The sequence below is a fragment of the Beta vulgaris genome, chromosome 6 (genome assembly GCF_026745355.1).
Source record: "Beta vulgaris subsp. vulgaris cultivar EL10 chromosome 6, EL10.2, whole genome shotgun sequence".
Taxonomy (NCBI): domain Eukaryota; kingdom Viridiplantae; phylum Streptophyta; class Magnoliopsida; order Caryophyllales; family Amaranthaceae; genus Beta; species Beta vulgaris.
This window is the reverse complement of record NC_079207.1, coordinates 10862656-10886855: the sequence shown is the minus strand read 5'-3', so window position 1 is coordinate 10886855 and position 24200 is coordinate 10862656. Positions and strand designations below refer to the sequence as shown.

Sequence of the window (24200 nt, the reverse complement as noted above, 5' to 3'; positions counted from 1 at the left end):
ATTTTGTACATTGGATGTAAGGGGAATGTACATTGGCTGTCAAATCAATTACTTTTTGCATGTTGAATTGTGCGTTTTATTCTTCTTGCCTTGCGTTTTGGACAAGGTGCAGGATGCTCATCCTACACCTTGGTGCACCATCTACGCATTGGTCCAATTACTGGGATCCACTCTAGATGTTTTTTTAAAAAAAAAAAAAAAGAAAGACCAAAATTACACATTTTAGTTGTAATATCAATTTCAATATGATTAATATATTATATGGTTACATTCAATGTTTAGTTTATAATGCATTTGTTTTTCTCAAAAATAAATCATTATTAGTAGGAGTATGTGTACTATATGTCAATATGTACAATTTTAAAAAGTTAAAACTGTCTTCACAGTTATTTTTCCAAATGTTATGTATTATTATTTGTCACATATAGACATAGATATGGAGTATGAGCTATTAAATAATTAAGGAGTTGTCTATATTATCCCCTTGTATTTTTTCGATTTCTACGTTGTAATCCAACATTTTTATAATTCTATACAGTATCCTTAAACTTAAATTTTTTTATGTACAATGATGTATCACTATTTATACGTTGTTAATTTTGTTTACTTTTAAAATTTAGTGAAACTAATTGAAATTATACATAGTTTAAATATTTACAAATTAGATTACTTCTATTATTGGACTACCAAAAAAAAACTAAATTCATAACGTATAATTAACGGTAGGGGCACTACGTATTTAAAAATGCAAGTTTGAGGGTACCAAGTAAAATTTTAATAAAGTTAAGGTATAACGTAGAAATTGAAACAACACAAAGGTAAACATAGAAAAACTCAATAATTAACTTTGAGATGGAGTATTATTGATCTCCACTAATAACTTGGATTATGTATTTTTTTTTCAAGGGACCCTTTCGTGAACCTCATGTTAAAGAAAAAGGGCATTATGCTCGCATCAGGTCACTCACCCAAATCCCCAACAAGTCTCAACCATCCACATTAAAATTTTGGTTTCATAAAAAGTTAACAAAATCCATTACTTGAAGGTAATGGTTGCCCTTCATTTTCATTACTTGGCTTGAACCAAACACTCAATAAAACTAACCATTTTTGTTACCATTTCCTTCCTCTATTTGTATCCATTCCTTTGTCATTTCATACATGAACCAAACGACCTCTTAATCTTTCATTTGAGAAATAAGAAATCGTAGCATATGAACACCCTAAGGATCCTTATGTGCCCGATATATTTTTCCATCCTTCCTAATTACCATTAGTGATTTCCCACTATGGTATGTATCTTACTGGATAATTTGCTGATGAATTTGTTCCACCGCTAGTCTTCGCTCTTCTCTCTCTCTCTCTTAAACACTACGTCACACACTCCCTGCCCCTTTGCCGTCCTCCGACCTTCCAGGCGCCAGAGCTGTCAACCATCGGCATCCCCTCTTCCCAGCCGCCACGACCTCACCAGTACATAGTTTAACAGTAAGTTCTCTTTTAGGTGTTTTTATCTTTGTTTCAATTTTCATACTTCATAAATATTAGATTGTTAGATTATTTGAATGTTTACATGTAAATTTGTAGATGTTCTTCATTATTAGGGACTTATTGAGATTCAAATCAAATATATAGTTTCTAGGGATTTAGCAATTTAGGGCTAGATTTAATTGTTCTTCTTTTCAATTGGTATGTGTTAATGTGTTTATTTGATTCAAAAATACTGTTGAAGTTGCAAACTTTGACCATTAGTAGTCCAATGTACACCTATTTCTTTTTGGAGAGGGGTGTGGGCTAAAATCCCAAGTTAATTGGTGTGTTTGATGATTTGTTTTATTGGAATTTATTGCAGTACTTGTTCTTCTCCTTCCCTTGTGTATAATATGTAAGGTCATCTCAAGGATGATTTAGAGGTTGATAAGTTGCAAACTAAAGTTTCTTCTGGTTTTGATACTTCCAAATTCTGATTTGTTATATACCATTTTCTAAGTCATATGAGTGAACATATTTCTGGTAGATTCTTGAGTTTTTGTAGGAGGTTTGGACTAATATTGTTAGTTAGACATTCTTTTATTCAGGACATCTGGTAATTCATGAGCTTAGTGATTCAATATGTTAAAGAGTGACCACTTAAGAAGCCAACTAAGAGACTGACCTTATGGTTTTGTAGCTTATATCTGGAAAGTACTTATTGATGAAACAAGGCTAATGATGGTGTGTTCTTTGGAGATAGTTTTTCTCGCCATTTTGATTTTTGGTCATAGCTCTCTGATGAGCTTGTTTTATGAGATTAATGCGTGAGAATCGACAATAGATATGTCAAAATATGGTTACTTTGGAGACTGACTTAGGGATTAATCATTTTAAAGCTTATTTATTTACAATATATATGTTGCTGAATAATGGCCCATGATGTTTCACCCTTTTGAGATAGTTTCAATCTTCATTTCTGCACAATGGTCTAGTAGTCTGGCTCCCAATGATCTACTTGCACTGGAAGTCGAACTTGACATATTCCACATTTCCACCCTTGACCTGCCAAACATACTGGATCATTTCCTATTGCCAGTCTCTCTCTTTTTTCCGCATTTTTTTGGAGTGGGTGGGGTGTTTGACGGAAGAAAATATTCTATGCAACCGTCATATATCCTAAGTGACGTTTCTGGTTACCTATTACTAGTAACCTATTAAACAAGTGTAGAAAGCTTTTAAATATAATTCAATTTCCCAAAACCCTCCCTGTTTTTCTGGGATCCTGAGTGGGTTCTATTCCCCCGTTGTATAATTCTATGCAACTGTCATATATCATAAGTGAAGTACTAGGTAAATAACAACAACACAAATGGATAATGAGCTATGTGAGCGGTAGAGAGGGTATTGGGCTTGAGTGATTGGTCTGCAAGGGGGATGCCCAACATTAACACAGAAGTGCTTGGTTAATCATGAATTTGACACATAAAAGTAGTGTAACCGACACTTGCCAGATCATCTGTTCTGCCTATTTGGCCATTAGGACTTCAAATTTTTCATAACTTTTTGATAGATTTTATTGTTCCATTTGCTACAATGCTTAACAGCACAATAATGGAAGACAAGGAAATGGCTATTGAAAACCAAAAATCAACGAAGGAACTAGCAGCAGAAGGTCAGAAGCATCTTGAAGAGACAGTTGATGCTGCATTTCAGATCCTATCGGCAATGAACGATGAGCTCTGCAGCCCAGCCTTGTGGTGTACAACTACCTCTTCCTCTGCTCTAATTACTGATTCCAGTACTGCTGCTGCTATCACTGCTAATGGGCATAGTGAGGGCTCAAATGGTGATGTTTTGTCAGATTCAAACAACCACTTAGATATGGGTGGTGGTGCTCTCGAAGAAGCTCGTCTTCAGTATAAATCTTCTGTGGCTTCTCTTCGTGCTGTTCTCAACTCCATGCCTCAGTACCACAAGGTAATTTCCTCCTTTTTATTGGCAGAATTTATTTTCATTGAATTTGAGTAGTTTATTGTCCCTTAATTACATGACCCCTGGGTGGTAAAAAAAATTTATTGACATTATATTTTCTGAATAACTTTTGATTGTTTAGAATTATTGGAAGTTTTGAGAAACATAATGTAAAGTATCCTGATATATCAGAGCTCTAAAGGAACAATTCCTCGAGATACAAGTGTTTTATACTTATAATTTTCATCAAGTTTAAGATTCTATTGGCAAGAACGAAGGATATGTTTGGTTGAGGGAAAATTCATTTGCTAATTTTTAACTTTCAAATCTTCCTAAATTTGGTACGTGAAAGACAGGAAATGATGTTTATAGGCTAAGTATAGTTTACCCATTTCCTTTTTTGAAGAAGGAACTAGGAAGCCGTACCCTCCCCTTTCCCTCATCTCCCAAACAGAAAATTGAGTTTGTAAGTTGATTTCTTCTGAACTTTTTTTTTCCTGAAGAAATTGAGATCTCTTCATAATATTCTCCTAAAATCAGACATTGCCAAAAGTACTGATTCCAACACTTAGAATCCACTGGATTCTTACATAATGACATAATGTTGATGATACCAAATAAGCATTTTGAGTACCAATACAAGGTTTAATAGTAGCACTAGAAGGTTCAATTTAGTACCAATACAAGTTTCATAGGTTATAGGTATATCTGAAGGTTTTATAAAGCCAAAAAACTGTTATAGTAATAGTACAAATGTACACGAGGAACCACTTGGTAATAGGAAAATGTTTACCAAGAAGGGCTTAACTGGTACCATCAATATCTGTCAGAGAGCTAATTAGACTCTGATGCTTAGTGTTTTAGCATTCTCTTACTTCTGTAGAGTTGAGTATGGCTATAATTTTCTTCTTAGCTTCTCATAGATAGTCCCGTCTATTAATTATTGCTCTAGAATTTCCATATGACAGGGTTACTGCTGCTGTCCCTGTAGACATCTAACTTGCTCAACTGCGTTTCTTTTGTTCAGGAAGATGTGGGTGCTTCTGGATCACAGGACGATGAAGCGGAAATTGGGAAGCTAGAAGAGCAAGTATCTAAGCTGAGGATGGTAATGTTAAAGCTTATATATTGTTGTTATTTTATCCTGAAAAATATTACTGCTGTCCTCTTGTGAACTACTTTCATAGTTTCATTTCCTTTGAAATTGATGCTGAATGCTCGTGAAGTCTTGGAGGTTCTCATGGTGTATCTAGTGCTTGTATGAATCTAAGTGAGATGAAGTTTGTTAGGGGACATGCACAGGCCACATGGATTGATAAAGCGTTAAAAAAAGCACAAATCTGTTCGATTTTGCTCTACCCTTTTGCCTTTTTGACTCTCTAACTCTAAGGCATAACACTATTTTTTTTGTAACATACTGTTGGATCTGTTTCAATGTGTTTTAACTTTTAAGTGTGGATTATTAGAAATTATGGGAAGATTGATACTGTGAAAGCACATTGAAACAGATTCAACAAAATCCCACATGTTAATTATATTCTTGTATAAGTCAATAAAATGTGGTCAAAATTTTTACATGCTGTTGAGTGTTGTCACATGAACTGTAAGTAGGTAGAACAGAAAGAATGGAGTTAGTAATTAGGATTGAGACAATTTGAGATAGTGTAGGTATCTCAATTGAATTTCCTTCTATTGTAATTGCAGGAGCTTGCAAATAAGAATAAGCACCTCAAGCATCTTATAGATCAGTTTCGAGATCTTATCACTGATTTATCAACTTGGCAAAGTCCTTGTGCTGTTGCGAGATAGCTTATTAGGTACATGTTTCCGTTGAAGTAGAGCCTCTATCATTATTTTTGCCATTGACTAGAAGAAACTGAAGTAAATAGAAGACACGAGCTGACTTTGTACTATCAATTTTCTCATATATGTATACTTGGGAGGCAATAATTTAATTGAGGTATCCCCTTGTTACAGCAGCAAATCTTACATTCTACAATTCTACTACATTTGTACTGGTTTGCAACTATGCTTGGGGAAAATTTTAGCCAACCTGAAAAACAGTATCAGAAGCTGTCGTAAAATTCATGGCTTTGAACCTGAAATAACCCAAAAAAATAACTGAAATTGGTTGGCCCAAGAATTATTTGAAAAACAGCTACTTTAAATATAACTTAATGGACTTTCTGTGGAGCGGATAGCGGGAATCGAACAAGCGTCTTCTCCTTGGCATAGAGAAATTTTAGCCAACCTGAAATTTTACCGACCTATTATGTTGTCAGATGTCTATCTGAAACTGTATTAAGCTCGAGCAGCTGTTACCTGTTCTGATTCGATGTTGGTTTCAATTTGACATTACTAAGAAAGTCAATATATAAGTAAAAAGGGGTGAAAAAGTTACTCCATCTACCGATCATTTGAAACTATTCATATCATCACATCTTTGGGTTACTGCTACAACTACAAGCACCACTTCCTCCTAAAAGTTGATGAAAGTATGAAACTGAAAGATCACCAACAATATTACTTTGAGTGGTTTGGGTAAAAGTAACAAAGAGTATGTAGCTTTCTTTTGCAATTTAGTATTATGGAATGTACAAAGAGTCAAAGACAAGTAACTTCATATCATAGAAATAGTAGCGGCAAAAGTAGGAAATTACCTCTGTCCTCTTGGCATACTTCAGTGAACTGTGGACCTTTACTGTTCACTTTCAAATCTACATACTTCTATTCCACTATAATGTTTTATTCAAAAGAAAAAATATGACACGTTTTTACCATTAATATTCCATTTATATATACTTCTTTCGTTTAAAAATAGTTGCACCATTTGCATGGTATTTACTATTTACATATTACACTTTGATTATCTTTGGTGATTTAGGAAAAAACATAGTCATATCTCATATGGGATCTTGTTAGATTCGTTTCAGTGTATGTTTTTTTAATATTAACTTTTTATAAAATGTCATGTTGTCACATGTTCCCCCCTTAAGCAATTGAGACAAATTAAATAACCTCTCCTTTGAGATATAAATACAATAATCAACTAATCTACAAGCTTATATTGATTTTTTTTTTCGTTATTGTAAGTAGAAGTAATTATGCTTCCTAAGTTGACACACATATTGAACTCCTACATCAATTGACCTATCAAGTAAATGAGTAATATATTAATATATTCTCGTGTTACAAGTTATATCACCTATTAAGTTTTCGTTTACCATAATAGTGATAATAAAATATCAAATCAACTTTGTTGCATTATAATAATTTGTAATGGGTCCACCAAACCTTAATTTATGCTTAGCCTTTTATAAAATAAAAAACACAGTATACCTATCTGAATGAGAAACTTGAGAAAATATATTGTAGTTAATTTCAATCAATTATAAGCAGGATTGAAAATGGAACGTTTTTTTATGACTTGAAAAATGATATTACAAACTTTGTCGTATCGAATCAACTATTTGAAGGACTGATCCATTATGATACGAGTTTATGTAGCGGATAATTATTTGTCTTAAATATATAGTCACTTATCTATATATATATATATATAAAACAAGGTTCATTTTGCTTACGTGTCAAGCCATCATTATTCAATGTTCACTTCGCCTACGTGTCACGCTACTACTAAATCTGCCATGTGTCATCGCCAAATTCGACACTCTATTATATAAAGTGTTCACATCCAAAGATTCTGATGTCACATGGCGTGATAATTTCCTTCCAAAAAAATACCTTGAATCAAACAATGATATTAGTGTGGGAAGTTTTAAACAACTGCCTATATTATAGCTGCCAATCAAATATAATTGAATGTTTTTTATTTAAAATTTAAAATTCACCCACCAAGATTGTTATTATAGTTGCGGAAAATAAAGGTAAAATGTTATTATATAAGATGTTCATGTAATCACACCCTAATATAAACTGATTGTCCAGAAAATTAAAATGTGCATTAATCCTAATTTCAATCTCAATTCTAAATTTTCTAAATGACAGTTATATTACTAATATATTAAATAAATTTTCACTAACTGTTAAAACTTAGAATCTTGATTTTTTCAATATATTTCTCACTCACTAACTGTAATAAATTAGAATATTTTCTATAGATTGGCATATTCACTATTTCATTTCAACCTCATGTTATTGTTTCAAATAATTTGAATCTTGATTCTTCTCACTCACTGTTATCAATTTTAGGAATTATATGACTCATTTTAGTATTATAATTATAAGATATATATAATTGCTAAAAACTACATGCAAACATAAAATCATGGAAATTTCATCATAATTAGTCAAAAATCATTTTTTTAAAATAAACTTACCAAATAATTCCAACCTACATTGACCCATTTAGAAAATTTCTTCGAACTCCATTAATCCAACTCCTTCATAGATTTGCGATTTTGCATGCGGTCTTTAAATCATCTTCACTTTGTAGATCGAATGATGTACACCTTGGTTGCATTAAGGGATTATAGTAACCATGCTTCAAATGCAAAAAAACATAAAGATAATCAAAGGCTTAATTTCTTCACAAAACCCACATGCGTGAGTTTTATAATTGTTGTTGTTGCAAAAATCGATGACTTGAGAAGATAACAATTCAAGATGTTGGAGTATAATTTTGATCGATAATTTGTGGCTTTAAAGTATAAAAATGTAGCTACTTATAAATGAGAGATTGTAATTTGATTTGCTTGAAGCCTCTAGATTTTAGAAGATGAGTAGGCGTATTTTTTGGACTTAATTTTTGGAGGGTTTTGATGGAAAATCGAAGAGGAAGAAGAATGGTGGTTGGTAATGGATAATTGTTCATAAAGAAGTTTAATATATGGTACATAAATATAAGGAAGATGAAGAAAGAATCTATCTCATTTAAGTTCCCTGAATAATCTGAATACAAACCATAGTATAAGTTTGCTATAAAGTGTAACAACTTATAAAGCTTGATATAAAGAGTTGAAAATAAAGTCTGATATCTTATTGTATAAGTTGATATTAAGGTTATATAAAAAAAATACAATTTTTAAACATATTCTATGGTTTTTATTTTTTGATGTATACATAACTAATTATCAGGTCAAAAAATTGGTTTTTTCTTTTGATGCATAATGTACGTACTTGATATATGATGTATGCTTTTGATATAGTTGAAGAATATTTTTGTGGACTGTGCGACATAACAATAAGAAAAAAATTATATTGTTAACTCATAAGCGCCCTTTATTGGATATATCTAACAGTACGACCAATCATAATTTCAGTAGTAAAAATTATATAAGAGTTATTGACTTGGTGCTCGAAATCTAGATCTCAATTTATAAGGACTCTTAATGAAAGATATATAAATGAAATATATTGTCTATTTGATAAATTAACTCACATGTTTTTTTAAAAATGATGGAAAACGTAATCACTATTTACTTTGATTAAATAATATTTAATACATAGGCTTAATTATAATATTTCGGTAAATATTTATGAACTTTACAACATATTTTTGGCGAAACTATCATAAAATCTTAAATTTATCATTCCCATGTAATTTGCAAGGGTCAAAAACCTATACTAAAAATTTTCGATCAAATTTATTAGTAGCATAATTTATGTCCACTCACACATGAGAACCATGGTATTAGGGGGCTATACTTTGTTTTTGTGTGTAAAGAAATTGATATAGACATTTAAAATTGACTATAAGGAACAATGGCATAAAATTACTGAGTTTAAAGTATCTATGAGACAAGTTTTACCGCTAAAAAGTTAGTTAAAGTTAAATAAATGACCCTAAGCAGGTCCATTTTTTATAAGGCCCGTTCTAATAAAATAAGAACAATCATACTACTAATATAGATAATTCACAAGTCATAATCTTACAGCACAAGGTCGTAAGCCAGTTTTAAACTATTCTCATTACAAGTTTCTAAATTTTTTAATCACAAGGCCATAATAAATATTTCAACCTAAAATTACGAGATACACCTCATTCACGAGTATGTTGGAATGTAAATATAGAAGTTTGAAATTGTTCTACAATACAATTCTAAAAATCGAAAAGAATATGGAAAAAGAAAGTCATATGGTGATTAAGAAATAAAAGGCAAATCAAGACAAAAATATGCCATATTTGTATAATTTTTTGAGTGATTGTTCTTATTTAAATTAATTTTTTCACTTAGAAATTTAGAGATAACCCCATTCATTTGATGAAAATCATGCTATATAAAACTTTGAGATTGTTTTTTAATACAATTTGGATAATCATATCATTAAAAAAAATAAAAATTTGTAATAAGATAGTTTAATAAGAGAGATGAGTTGAGTGGGATTGCAGAAAGCAAGGAGTACTGAAAGTTGTTGCATGATTGAGTGACAGTAGTGCTACACATTGTGTTTTTATATGAGCCTTTGTATAAAACGATAGGCAGAACAAAAGCTTCTTCATTCAACATTTTTTGTTTTAAGAATATTTTTTGCAAAGCAAGTAATTATATTAATTAGAGCAACCAGTTACAACCTAAAACGAACTGAGAGAAAGTAAACCTTTGCTTAGCAAAAAAAAAAGTTGGTCGGTCACATGTTTTATCATGACATTAGCTACATCAATCACTGAATATACGGGTCATACGTCATTTATTTTTAATACACGATATGATTATGAAAACTTGAAATCAATTAGCTACTATTCAAATCATGATTTTAGGAGAAACATCCTAAAATCTTAAATTTATAAACAAAGTATTCCCCCACATTTTAATGTGTTTTTTTTGTTTTATTTACGTAATTATAAATGTATATATCACGATTACAATATTTTTAAAGTTTAAAATATTATAACAAAGGATTTTTATATATATTAAATATAATTTTACATTGTATATTCTTTTAATCTTAAATACATGGATTCTAATAATCACGGATTCAATATATTTCGAATAAAAACAACTACTTAATATACAAAATGATGTTGTCGCACATTATACACGGCTCCAAACCATTTCTACATAAAACCTCCCGTGCATTTTTGCACGGGTGGAAAGCTAGTAAATTTATATAAGAGTGATTTATTTGATAAAAAAGTTACCCTTTAAATTTGAGTAACCTTTTGTTCTAAATATGTCACTTTTACTTATATACAAGTGACTCATTTAGGTAAATAATTATTCTTTATTTAAAAATAACTCATTTTGACATTAAAAAGTGATCCATTTTGCGAAAAATGAATGATCTAACAATTACTATATTATGAACCTGATATTCAATACTAATTGAAAGTTATGAAGTATTGGAGGTTGTCACGTGTAACCTAAATATATACGCTAATATGGGATCATGTAATTCAATTAATTTCATTAAAAATAATAAACAATTATACGCAATAACTCGAGGTTTTGCCAGGGGTAACAACTAGTTACACTATGAAAAGTTAATACTATAAAAAATAAAAATAAACTTAACAAGCTTTCAAATTATTATTTTTTTCCTACATTCTTCCTCCTTAGTGTACTCTCACTCATGATTTTATTGGTCATCAAAATTAGTCATCAACTATGATACAAAAAAATAATTGTACTACGCTCATAACATACTCCAAGAATACAAAATTCTTTCTCCATGTAGGCTTTGTTTGGTAGGGCGTAAAACGTTTTCTCGGAAAACTATTTTCCTCTTTTTTTAGTTTTACATTGTTTGGTTGGCTAAAGAGTGTAAAACCATTTTCCTTTGGGGTAAAATTACTCTCCCAATGATGGAAAACCATTTTCCTTTCAAAATGAAGGGAAAACTATTTTCCTTATCTCTCTTGTACACTCCTCTCACTACCTCCTTACTTTCCTTTTCATTTTCCTTTCATTTCCTCATTTTTCTTACATGTAACCAAACAACGGAAAACTAATTTTGGAATTATGTTTTCCTTTGTAAATTGTTTTCCATGAAAATCATTTTACACTGAAAATATTTTACGCCCTACCAAACGGAGCCGTATTGTTTGTCACCAACAAGGAAATAAGTCATGGAATGAATTATTCTAGAAATGAGTCATCTCGTAGACGGTAGACCCCGCCAGTTGGGAGTACAAAGTAATTTCAAAAACGAATGAGAAAATGACATGTGTTCCTTTGCATATACTTATTTTTATTTGTAATTTGTAACTCATTTTTCAGGAAAACGCCAGAAAAAAAAAAACAATGGTCATATATTTTCATGATCTATATTTTGACATTCACTTTAATATATTTTGAAAAACTTATAAATATATATTTTCTTTCTCTAACTATCTAAAACAAAATCTAAAATGATATATTTTTATTATTAATCAACTTTTCTTATTTTAATTATGTACAACTTTTTTCATTATGTACAACTTTTTTCATGTCATGAGTGGGAAGCATTTGTAATATTTGTGTACATGTCTACATGATGACAAACCAAATCAACTCACTTAACAAATCTTATCCCTAACTCTTCTCTTGTATAGTTGTATGTACGTAGATAACTATTCTCCCTATTCTGTTGTATATTGTTAATTTGCTATCACTTGTATTTCTATCTTATATAACTTTCTTATACTATTTTTGTATCCTGCAATTGTCCTATATAAAGGACTTATTTTGTGATTAATAAAATTATGCAAACAAATAAAGCCTACATGGTATCAAGAGCTTCTTCATCTTTCTTGTAGCTTTCTCGTTTTTTTTTCAATGGTCAATGATTCAACCACCCTCTCTAACACCCACGAGCCAACTAAGCCGCTCACCGTGGTCTCCTTCCACAACTCCATCAAGCTCACCTCCACCAACTACCTTTCATGGAAAACCCAAATCCAATCCATCATGATTGGCTATGATCTCTACAAGTTTCTAGACCGAACGCACCCATGACCTCCCTCCACCGTCATTGTCGAGGACGTTGAAAAACCCAACCCTGCCGCCCTCACCTGGGTGCGCCAAGACAAGCTCATCTACGAGGTGCTTCTCGGCACCTTGAGCACTACCCTCGTGCCTCTTGTCGCACACCCCCCACCGCGGCTGCTGCATGGAACTTGCTCACCTCGGCAAACCCATGGACCATGAAGATATCCTTGAAAAGATCATCAAGGGCCTTGACTATGACACATACCGACCTATCATTGACGCGATTAATAACCGTGACACCCCCATCTCATTTCCCGAACTCTACGGAAAACTCTTCACCTTCGACCTTGAACTCAAACCACCCCTAGACTTGCCTGTATCATCCCCACCCCGGGCTCGATTACTCTAACACTTTCAGTCCGGTTATTAAATCACCCACTATGCTTGTCCTTCTCTCCTTAGCTACTTATCATGGTTGGTCATTACGCTAACTTGATATTAACAGCGCCTTCCTGCAAGGCACTCTTACTGATGAAGTCTTTGTGGCGCAACCGTCGGGATTCATTGATGCAATCACACCACACATGTTTGCAAGCTTTCCACGACCATATACAGACTCAAACAAGCCCCACGGGTCTAGTATAATGAGATCAAAACCTATCTCCTCTCCTTCAGCTTTCGCATGTCTATTGTAGACTCCTCCCTCTTCATCTACCAACATGGCTCGGTTACTCTCTACTTAATCATCTACGCTGCCGACATTTACGTAATCGATCCATCTCTTTCCTCTCTAAACCATTATATCACCACTTTGTCTAACCGTTTCCCCCTTAAAGATCTTGACACTATCTCCTACTTCCTTGGAGTTGAGGTCACACTGACACCCAGTGGTTTGTTTCTCAACCAAACTAAATACATCAATGACATTCTTGCTAAGTACCACATGCTTGAAGCCAAACATGTTAGCACCCCTATGTCCATTGATCCTCCTCTTAAAGCTACCGATGACTCCCCACTCTCAAATAATGCCACTGATTATTACTGTACCATTCTCGGTAGCCTTCAACACCTCTATTTCACAAGACCCGATGTTGCCTACTCCGTGAACAAATTATCACAATATGTTCAACGTCCTATGGACACCCATTGGACCGCACTCAAGTGACTTCTTCGATACCTAAATGGCACAACTCACTATGGCTTGCTTTTTCCACGCAACTCCCCTTCCACTCTTCATGCATTCACTGATGCCGATTAGGCCAAGGATCGCGATGACTATGTCTCCACCACTGTCTATATTGTCTATGTCGACTCGTATCCTATTTCATGAACCTCCCGCAAGCAACGCACACTCTCATGCTCCTTCACTGAAGCTGAGTTTCGCGCCGTCATCGATACCAGTGCTGCAGTCCAATGGCTCCATTCCCTCCTTCGCGAAATTGGGCACCCTCCAGTCGAGTGTCCCAACATTTATTGTGAAAACTTAGGTGCCACTTACTTCTCTGCTAATCCGATTTTTCGTTCAAGGATGAAACACCTTGCTCTCGCCTTTCACATTGTGCGAGAACAAGTTCAGTTGGGCACCATTCGAGTCACTCACATCTTTAGTACCAATCAGCTCGTGGACATCCTCACCAAGCCCTTGTCCAAAGCTCGGTTCTATCTCTTAGCTGCCAAGCTCGATCTTACTCTTCGACCGTCTGACTTGCGGGGGCGTGTAAAGGATAACAACCCAAGTCAACTCACTTAACAAATCTTATCCCTTACTCTTCTCTTGTATAGTTATACGCAGATAAGTATTCTCCCTATTCTGTTGTATATTGTTATCACTTGTATTTCTATCTTGTATAACTTTCTTATCCTAATTTTGTATCTTGTACTGTCCTATATAAAGGACTTGTTTTGTGTTAATAAAATTATGCAAACATAAAAAAAACCTACAATTTGATCATAAACATGCCAAATTTTATGAGAATGATACAGAAAGTGGTAGAGAAAGAGAGGGATGACAAATTTTTTAGTCCATGAGTGATAATGCTCTTACTATTTAAACGATGCACTTTTCTTAAATAGAAGTTTACTATTAATCACTATACACAGATTTTTAGTAACTTTTTACTCTCACATATCTATGTTTTCATATGGGATTGACAACTTGTCTCTACTTTTCCCCATTTAATTGATATGTAAGTGCAAGCCATATATAGTAATTAAAAAGAACGGATGAAGTATCAATTATCATATATGAAACTTAGCTTTATGAAGACAACATGGTGTTACTTTATATAATCATTTTGATGTTTTCAATTGCTTTTTTTTCACAAGCTCAAATGCATAATTTTGCCATTAAGATTCTCTACTTACGCCTTAGCAAAACTTATCTTAAGAAAATCAGAGTTCATGATTTATTGAATTTAGTATAATCTTTATCTGAATTGAACAGTATACACTTTCGTACGTTAGGATGCATTTAGTTTCCAATTTTATTTAATTATGTACTTCAATATGATCTCTTATCTTTTTGGAGAGAGTAAAGAGAATCGACTCCAACACATTGACACTATTTCTAAATGAGCGCTTATAAGAGAAAAACATGATTTTAATTATATATGTATATCGAAAATTATAACATGCTATATATGTTTACACTATTTCTTTTTAATCTATAAAAGAAGTGACATCTCCCACTAAATCATCCCGCATTTAAAAAGGTACATTACCATATGAAACACAGCATTAGTATACATTATTAATAATCCCGGCAGAAATGCAGCATAATTTTGGACTCAATAATCACTCCTTTACTAACTCAGTTATGGATTCCCAATGAGATACTTATTAGTAGGGAATAACGGCAAACAAAAAAAAAAACATCATGATAAAACAGAAAAAATATTATTCTGATTTGGAGAATATTTACAAAGTTGAAAACTCTACTCCATACAATAATGGACTACAACTCGTTCCTTGCAATCTTCCATAACCGTTCATATTTCATAAATTAAATATCATAAATTCATGATTAAGCAAATCTTGCTCGGGTGTAGTATTCCCCAATCAATTTGAAGAGGGTTATGAACTTATGATTGCGTTGACGCATTATCTTTTTCAGTGATCATTAAGTATGATAGTTCATATGATAATCTTTCTTTTTATCACATGCACCCCAAAAACACCTGACCTAAGTTATAAAAAGAAAGAGTTTTTACTCCATTTGCCGTAATAAGTATTAGGAAAAATGGATGAAAATACCCCCAACTTTGGTCGGTCCGCTTTTAATACTCCCAACTATGTGTTATTTTTAAATACCCCCAACTATGGGGGTGGTACGCCTAAAATACCCCGCTTTCACCTGTGACCTGCTGTTTGGGTAAAAAGAACCCATTTCCCTCCCTTTGCTTTACCTACCCCATTAATGCGTAATTTTCGAAACCCAGTACATGAAGAACAGTTACTGTACTCCATCCATTCATCTGCTGAACAAGTTAGGAGATTTATCATCAACACACAAGTTTTGATCTTTGGGGGAAAATTCTGCCACCTAAGTCTGCCAGAGAGGTAAATCTTCATCTTTGTTCTTCAATTTTGGATTTTTTCTTTTCCGTTTTAATTTGTTAAATTTAGGGTAAATTGGTTTGTATTTGGTGTAAATTGGTTATTCTGCTTGTGTTGTTGTTGTTTATTGTAATTCTATTGATAATTTATCATGCATTACATTAGGTACCATGAAAAAAACCATTACTGATGACACCATAGTTACTGTTAAGTTTTGGCATGGTGGGACTTTTACTAAGAATAGTTTAGGAGTAACACAATATGTTGGGGGTGAAGCAAGAACATTTCCTGTAGACGCAGATGAGTTATGTTGGTTTTATTTGGAGGAATTAGCAGAGAAGTGTGGAAACTACTCAAAGGTTGATGAAATATACTACCTTGTACCTGGTAGTAGTAGTTTTGAAGAAGGTTTGAGAAGGGTTAAATTTGATGATGAAGTGAGGGTGATGATTGATCTTGTACTTAAAAGCAGATGTATTGACTGCTATGTGGTCCATGTAGTTGATGTTCCTGATGTTGTGTTGTTGTATAGAGGGTGGATCACAACCCAGTGGAATGCCTAAGTGTAGTAGTGCTGGACCAGAAACTGAGCCCACAAACACCAAACAAATTAGGCCCAAATAAATTGACTCCTAGGAGGCCTAAAGGTGGGCCAAAAAAGGTGGGAAACTTCAGCAAAGGAGAAAGTTCAGCTGCACATCTTTCCACCTCACAACAGTTAGAACCTCCACCAGAAAACACCAAAAAATCTGCACCTACTGATCCTCCTCCATTTATTAACACTCCCTCATCTACTCCTTTGACTACACCTGAACCTAATACAGAAACTGAACATAGGACACAAACTGAACCTAGTACACAACCAAGTACAGAACCCTCTGATTACCATCTATGGTATGATGACAGACCTGACAGCCCCCTGACCTGGAGACAGTTGTTAGATGGCTATGAGACAGATGATGAGTGCACCAAAGATCCACAATATTATCCCACAGATGATGAAAGTGATAGTGAATTTGAAGAAGGTGAATTAGAGGAAGAGCATATTGAATTGAATGAAGATGGTGAAGCAGTAATAGATGATTTTGAGATTCCTGAGTGTCTTGTGGAGCAACTTGATGGAGTAGGGGATGACACCAGTGATGATGAGTATTGGGAGTCAAGAAAGAGAGTGAGTGGGTGGAATGAAAAAATCATTGGCATAGCAAATCAGTTACAAAGAGATGCTGCTACTGGGAGATTATGTAATCAAGGGGAAGGACAACAAACTGATCCAACAGGTGATGCTGACAAGGAGTTTCTCAGTAAGTATGAAGCTTCAGAGGATGAAAATCACACCCCAGATGAAGATGAACAAGATGAAATCCTATCTAGGAAGAGGAGGGTGAGGGTTCCAGTTGTTGATGAGAGCACAGATTTCAGTAAACTAGTTTGGAAGGTGGGATCAGGTTTGAAAATAGGGAGAAATTTAGGGATGCTGTTGTGAGATTTGCTATTGCACAGGGTAGGAATTTGACCATTAGTGTCAGTCACAAGAATAGGCAGCAGAGGTTGGGTGTTAAATGTGTTGATAAATGCCCTTTTAGGTTGTATGCTAGCTGGGACAGTAGGAGGGCTAGCTTTGTGGTTAAAACAGTTGTGGAGGAACATAGTTGTAACAGGAACATGGAGCTCAACAGACAGATGAAATCTTCCTGGGTTGCAACCCAGTTCTTAGAGGTTTTCAAAACAAGACCCCATTGGCCTGCAAAGGAGATTGTGGAAACAATTAGGAGGGCCTACAAAGTGCTTGTTAAGAGGGATTATGCCTACAAAGTTAAGGTTCATGCTCATAGGAAGCTACATGGCAGCATGAAGGAGCATTATGGTAAATTAGGTAGTTATTTAGAGGCTCTTATACAAGCAAATCCACAGAGCATTTTCAAGATAACTACTGACCCAAGCAAGGTTGTGTTTCCTCCTGTTTTCCAGAGGTTTTTTGTCTGTTTTAATGGAATTTTACATGGCTGGTTAGCTGGTGGGAGGAAGGTGTTATGTGTTGATGGGTGTTTCATCAAGACATTTCTAGGAGGGATGCTCCTTTCAGCAGTGGGTAGAGACTCCAATGATCAGATGTACCCACTGGCATGGGCAGTGGTGGAAGGTGAGAACACTGCCAGTTGGGAGTGGTTCTTTTATGAGCTGAAGAAAGTACTAGGTGGTGGAAATGGGTCAGATTTAACCCTGATTTCAGATGAGGCTCAGGTATGTTTTGAAATATTATCCAGCTCATCTATATTAAATAGTAGTATTAGTAGTTGTATTATGTATGGCTAACATGTATCCTACTTATTTAACAGGCTATATTAGGAGGTGTTGCTAAAATCTTCCCACAAGCAGAGCACAGACACTGTGCTAGGCATGTGTATGCCCATTGGCATAAGACATACAAGGGTGATGAAATGAAGCTGCTGTTTTGGAAAGCAGCAAAGTCCTACAATGAGGCTGATTTGGGAGATGCTCTGACAGAAATGGAGAAGGTAAACCCTGAATCTGTTGTTGCATTCAAGAAGTATAATCCTAAGGTGTTTTGTAGAGCACATGTTAAGACACATACAAAATGTGATGTCATTGTTAACAACATGGCTGAAACTTTTAATGAATATATTATACATGCTAGAGCAAAACACATTATTTTCATGCTTGAGGATATTAGGACTGCTTTAATGCAAAGGATGGTTACTAAAAGGCAGCAGATGGAGAAGAGTACAGCTAAGATTTGTCCTAGGATACAAAGTAGGCTAGAAAAGGAGAAAGATGAGGCAGCAAATTGCACCCCACTGCCATCTAGTGCTACTTTATTCAAGTAGCTCACAAAATGGACACCTTAACTGTAGATCTGGAAAAAAAATCTTGTACTTGCAGAAAATGGGATTTAAGTGGTGTGCCCTGTTGTCATGGGGTTGCTTGTATTTTCTTCCTCCACCATGAAGCTGAAGACTATGTTGATGAATGCTATAAAAGAGAAGCTTACCTGAAGATGTACTGTGGGGGAGTAAGTCCATTGACTGGAGAGAGACATTGGCCTAAAGTGGACATGCCTTTGGACCCTCCTCCCATTAAGATTGGTCCAGGCAGGCCAAGGAAGAACAGGATCAAAGATCCTCATGAAGACCCTAAGAAAAGTGGCAAATTGACTAAGCATGGAGTGGAGATGTCCTGTAGTGTGTGCAAGAACAAGGGGCACAACAAAAGAACATGCCCTGACAAGGGTAAGGCAGTGGAGCCAGTACCTAAAAAGCCATGTGGCAGACCTAGGAAAGACAGCACTCAACCAATAAACACTGCCAGTTATGCCCCTCCTCCTTCACACCATGAAACCACTGCACAACCATCAAGGATTGGTAAAAATGGCAGGGTGGTTGGAAAAGGAAGAAAGAAAAACACTGCTCCAAAAAAAAGGGTGAGTTCATCAACATTTGTCCTTAAATAAACCTACATTAACTAACCCTAGCTGAACTAAGTATATTTGTGTCTGTGCAGATGCCCACTAGTAGAAAAAGGATGATTTGCGTCCCATGATTTGCGTCGCACTAAAACGGAAATGACGCAAAAGGGTAATTTGCGTCGCACGCAAAGAAGAGTGCGACGCACATCATGGGTAAATGAACACCAATACAAGCTATATGCGTCGCACCTACCATAGGTGCGTTGCAAAAGCCTTATATGCGTCGCATCTTATTTAACGTGCGACGCAGATTCCAACCCCAATTTGCGTCATACCTCCTTCATGTTCGACGCACATACTAAAGCCAGGAGGCCCACTTCCTTTTTATTTCATAAACTAGCGCCCATATTTCATCTCCTCTCTCTCTCCCCCTCTCCCTCACTAATAAACCCTAAAATTTTCCACCAGCCGTTTCATCTCTCTTCTCCCTCTCCCTCTCTCCCTCGTTCAGATTTCCTCGCCGTTTATCACACCAAGACACCGGGAAAAAACGCACATATTAAAAAACGTTCATCACCATCATCGAGTTGGTGTTAACAAGCCAAATCATGTCTGAGATCGAGTTGTCCTTCCGGCGAGCGAATCTTCTGCACAACACCAACATCGACGCCGAAGACCCGACACCACCAACAACGGCGCCGAAGTCCTTCGAATTCCTTGAAATTCAAGGACGAAAATTCAAGAAGAACGAGATTTTCTCACTACCGTTTTCTCGTTTTCAGATCTTTAATCGATCAGGTATTTCATTTTTTTTCTCGTTCTAGAAGTTCGTTCGTTTAATCGTTTTCTCGTTTAATCGTTTTCTCGTTTTCAGATCTTAAGTAGATCTCAGCATTTCACTTCTAGAAGTTCGTTTCTTTGGCGCTTCTAGGGTTTATTTTTCAGATCTAGGATTTTCTTTCAAATTTTTAGTTATGAAATTCCTTTTCTCGTTTTCAGATCTTAAATTTTTGTTTATTCGTTTTCAGGCTTGTCCGATGAAGGTTTTCCGGTCATGAACGATCTCCTTTGCACCGCCATCTGAAATATCGACTGTATATTATTGGTTTTTTTGAGTTTTTTTCAGTTCACTCCCATATTTTGTATATCGATTTTATTGTTGTGGAGTTGTATATTTGTAATTTTATTTAATTGATTTTCTGTAATTTATGTATTCTTTTTTCTGTAATTTTATTTTATTGTTGTAGAGTTGTATTCGGTTTTTTGTATATCATTTTATCTGGTTATTATTGCGTTTGCAACAGAACATATCCTTCATTGATTTCCAGTCATGAATTTATGTAAATAATTTTCTTTTCCCTCTCAAAATTTTTTTTTTTTTAAAAAAAAAATATCAATTTGCGTCGCACGTATCCCGAGGTGCGACGCAAATCAGTCATCTGCGTCGCACCCTAGGAGATGTGCGACGCACATTACAGCTCTATGTTGGCTGGGCAGACTCATTTGCGTCGCACCGTATATAACGTGCGACGCAAATAACTACTTAATTTGCGTCGTTTCCACATACGACGCAGATCGTTTCTTAGTCATTTGCGTCGAGGGCTTTGGCGTCGTACAAGGGTCCGACGCAAATAGGCGCCTCACATCCGACGCAAATTGCCTTTTCTGTACTAGTGGCCACAGGGAGTTGGTGTCCTTTTTGATGGTCATGGCAACACTCTAATCAATGTGAGTTTTTGACAACTGCTTTCATTTTCATTGTATTGAGATATTATGCCACCTTAACTAACCTTACCTGAACTGACAATTAGGCTCCTGGACAGAGTGGTGGACCAAGAGTGGTTTCCCAGATAAGAAGTCAAGCTGAATTAACTCAAGGAAGTCAAGCTTCAAGCACCACAACACATCTCAATTTAGGAAGTTAAAATTGTCTTGTATCCCATGTTTTGACTTCTGTTTTGAGGTTCAGCTTTTCATCTTTGTTTATGGTTGTGTATTGAACTTATATTCTCTTAATGACATATTTGGTTATTTGTATTGCTTATTAGCTAAGTTGTGCTTTTGGTTATTTGTATTTCCTCAACACTGTGAAGTAGCAGAAAAGCAAAAATAGTTGACATACAAGATTCCAATAGAATTCATGTTGATTTCAAGATCATTCAAAAACCATTACATCATTGTCTTTGCTGTCTATTACACAAAAAGGGCCAAAAGACCAGCAAGACACAAGCTTAAACTTCCTACCCCAACCAAAATTCTACCCCAACTTCACATACATTACACCTTCCTACCCCAACCAAAAACTGCCTTCTCCTACAACTCCACATACATTACTTCAACAAGAACATAATTGCAAAAAAAACCCAAGACATGAACAACCCAAACAACAACTTCTTCTCAGTGGTGTTGGATTTCAACTCATACAGAGTTTCAGTTGTGGCAATACCCATTTCCTCAACTTCATCCACCAACTTTTCCTGCTTCATTTTCAACTTCTTTATTTTCTCTCTCAGCAAAATATTCTGATCTTCAAGTTCTTGAATAAACCCATCCCTTACAAATATCCCATGTTGGAGTTCACCCACATCATCCAACTCATCTGCCCATTTGAAGAACCCACAGGTTGCCTGCCAAATTAAACAAAAAAATAAGTATGCAAACCTAATTAAATACAAAATCCACAAAATTCAAATACTTACAGGCCAATAAGCGCAGCCATAAAACCGTTTTCCTTTTGTTGGCCCTTCAACCCTAACAACCCTAATGGGCGAATTTGTTGATGATAACACACCATCTGACCACCACTTTTCGACCTTGTGGACCTAGACCTGTAAGAAGAAGAGCCAGTTGTGGTGTTCGACGCCATTGAAGAACGCAGGAAGAGATATGAGTAGAGAGAGGAGTAGAGAGATGAGGAGAGATGTGAGCAGGGAGATGAGGAGAGATGTGTGGGGGGTGGGATTTTAATGGAGAAAATAACGGTCAAAAATTAAATATGGACAGTTGGTCCATTAACCAGGTAATTTTAGGCACGACTAAGGCACGTGCCTTTTTTTACCAGTTCTTCCGGTGGTAATAGGTCAGCGGGGTATTTTAGGCGTACCACCCCCATAGTTGGGGGTATTTAAAAATAACACATAGTTGGGAGTATTAAAAGCGGACCGGCCAAAGTTGGGGGTATTTTCATCCATTTTTCCTAAGTATTAATGTCCTTCATTTTTTTTATGGTTAAGTCAACTGTTCCGCTGATGACTTGTATGCTGTCTCAACTCCTTCCATAAGTTCCACTAGTAGTAGTTGGGGTGAGTAGGAAAACGATTTTCTCTATTTTTCGTTGTTTGGTTGGTCAAATCATTTAAAAGAATTAAAGTAATTTTTCATTTCGTCGTAAACATTTCCCTCAAAATTTTAAAGGAAAACTATGTTCCTCCATTCTCTCATTTCCAACATTTTCATTTTCCCCTTCTTAACTTAATAGTTTTCCATCAAATCAAACAAAGAAAAACTATAATTAACTTGTTTCTCATGTAAAACGTATAGAAATTTTTATTACCGTCTATAAGATTTAACTTAATTAACTGTAAGATAAAAACTTTTTATCAAAAATGATATTTTTATGTGATGATTTGTTAGTAATAAACCCACTATATCATAGAATATGATACTATAACTTACTTTTTCTCTGTTATTATAAATATAACTTCTATGTCCTTTTGGAAAATTTTAAGGAGTGTATGAACTATCAATTTCCAAGATTTCATCTAAATTCCTCCATTTTCAAAGGCTCAGCAGAAATTTTCCATTTTTTCTATCCTTGTTTTGAGAAACACTAAATTGACAAAAGCAGAAACAAACCATAAAATGCACCCTAAAATGATCAAATTGTTGAAATCCATTAAATGTCCACTTGTGAGTGTCCCACATTGGAGAAAGAGGAGAGAATAAACCACTTTATAAGATTAGGAGTTACTCCTCCTATCACCAATTGGTTTTAGGATGGAACCTCCTAGCTTGTAAGTGGGCTAAACTCTCCTCCTCCTTATTGGGTCACCCGCTTTATAAGATTAGGAGTTACTCATACTATCACCAATTACTTCACTAGAATTGTCCAATATGTACACAAGTCATGTCAATTAACAAAAGGTTAATTAACTTGCAACAAGATTTGAATCTGTGACCTCTTACTATTATACATGACACGATTACCATCTCAATCAATTTTTAATCATGCTTTAAGTGTTCATATTATTATATTTGTACCCTTTAAATGTTGAGTTTTAGTGGAAATGGAAAAAATGCATATCAAGTTGGAAACATAATACCAACCTGAGGCAACACCCGAGCCCAAATACTAGTTTTAAAACTAAAAGTAGGCAATTTCTTATAAAACTACCTGTTGGAAAAAACATGAAAAGGAAAAAAACGAAAGAAAAGAAAAAGAAAAGGATATCATCAATTCATTATGAGATACATTGCATTTTGGATATTAAATAATGATATGTAGGCCCACCTATTAGCCCACTATGGAGCAAAGCCCGTCAATGACTTAAGTCAATTATGTTAGGTACTTAGGTGTGGACGCAAGAGGCTCTCTCTTTCTGTCTCTCTCTTTCAGAATCTACCCACGTTTGTATTCTAACAACTAGTGTGTGGCTTGGGTGTTGTTGTGGAGGGTTTGTTTATTTTTATTTATTTTTGTATAATTTAACTATTATTCTATTGTTTATTGTGTGATATACTTTAATATCATTTGTAATATCAAGTGCATGTCAAGACAATAATCATGGTTAACTAAATACAAATTCACAACCAAACTATCATTAATTAACATAATCGTAACTTTTAATTTGTCATAATCAATTTAACTTTTTAATTGCATGACTTGCTCTACCAACCTACCCAAT

At 34.8% G+C, this 24200-nt stretch overlaps 2 protein-coding genes and 1 long non-coding RNA gene across 3 annotated transcripts; 2 read left to right on the top strand and 1 right to left on the bottom strand.

The window, feature by feature from the left end:
• The first annotated feature begins 1239 nt into the window (after positions 1 to 1239).
• On the top strand, positions 1240 to 5443 carry LOC104895691 (mediator of RNA polymerase II transcription subunit 30). Its single transcript, XM_010682261.3, has 4 exons — positions 1240 to 1488; positions 3078 to 3450; positions 4472 to 4552; positions 5149 to 5443. Exons 2-4 carry the CDS (start codon positions 3085 to 3087, stop codon positions 5251 to 5253), a joined length of 552 nt encoding a protein of 183 aa, XP_010680563.3. The 5' UTR covers positions 1240 to 1488; positions 3078 to 3084; the 3' UTR covers positions 5254 to 5443.
• Positions 5444 to 17534: 12091 nt separating this feature from the next.
• On the top strand, positions 17535 to 19290 carry LOC104896195 (uncharacterized). The gene is made up of 2 exons (XM_048647200.2): positions 17535 to 18113; positions 18209 to 19290. The coding sequence occupies exons 1-2, from the start codon at positions 17535 to 17537 to the stop codon at positions 18716 to 18718; spliced, it is 1089 nt and encodes a 362-aa protein (XP_048503157.2). The 3' UTR covers positions 18719 to 19290.
• A 2132-nt stretch (positions 19291 to 21422) lies between these two features.
• Positions 21423 to 22486, bottom strand: LOC104904007 (uncharacterized). The gene is made up of 2 exons (XR_008969874.1): positions 21996 to 22486; positions 21423 to 21923 (listed from the first exon to the last, which is right to left on the bottom strand). It is a non-coding gene; the product is annotated as an uncharacterized LOC104904007 (long non-coding RNA).
• Between the last annotated feature and the right edge of the window lie 1714 nt (positions 22487 to 24200).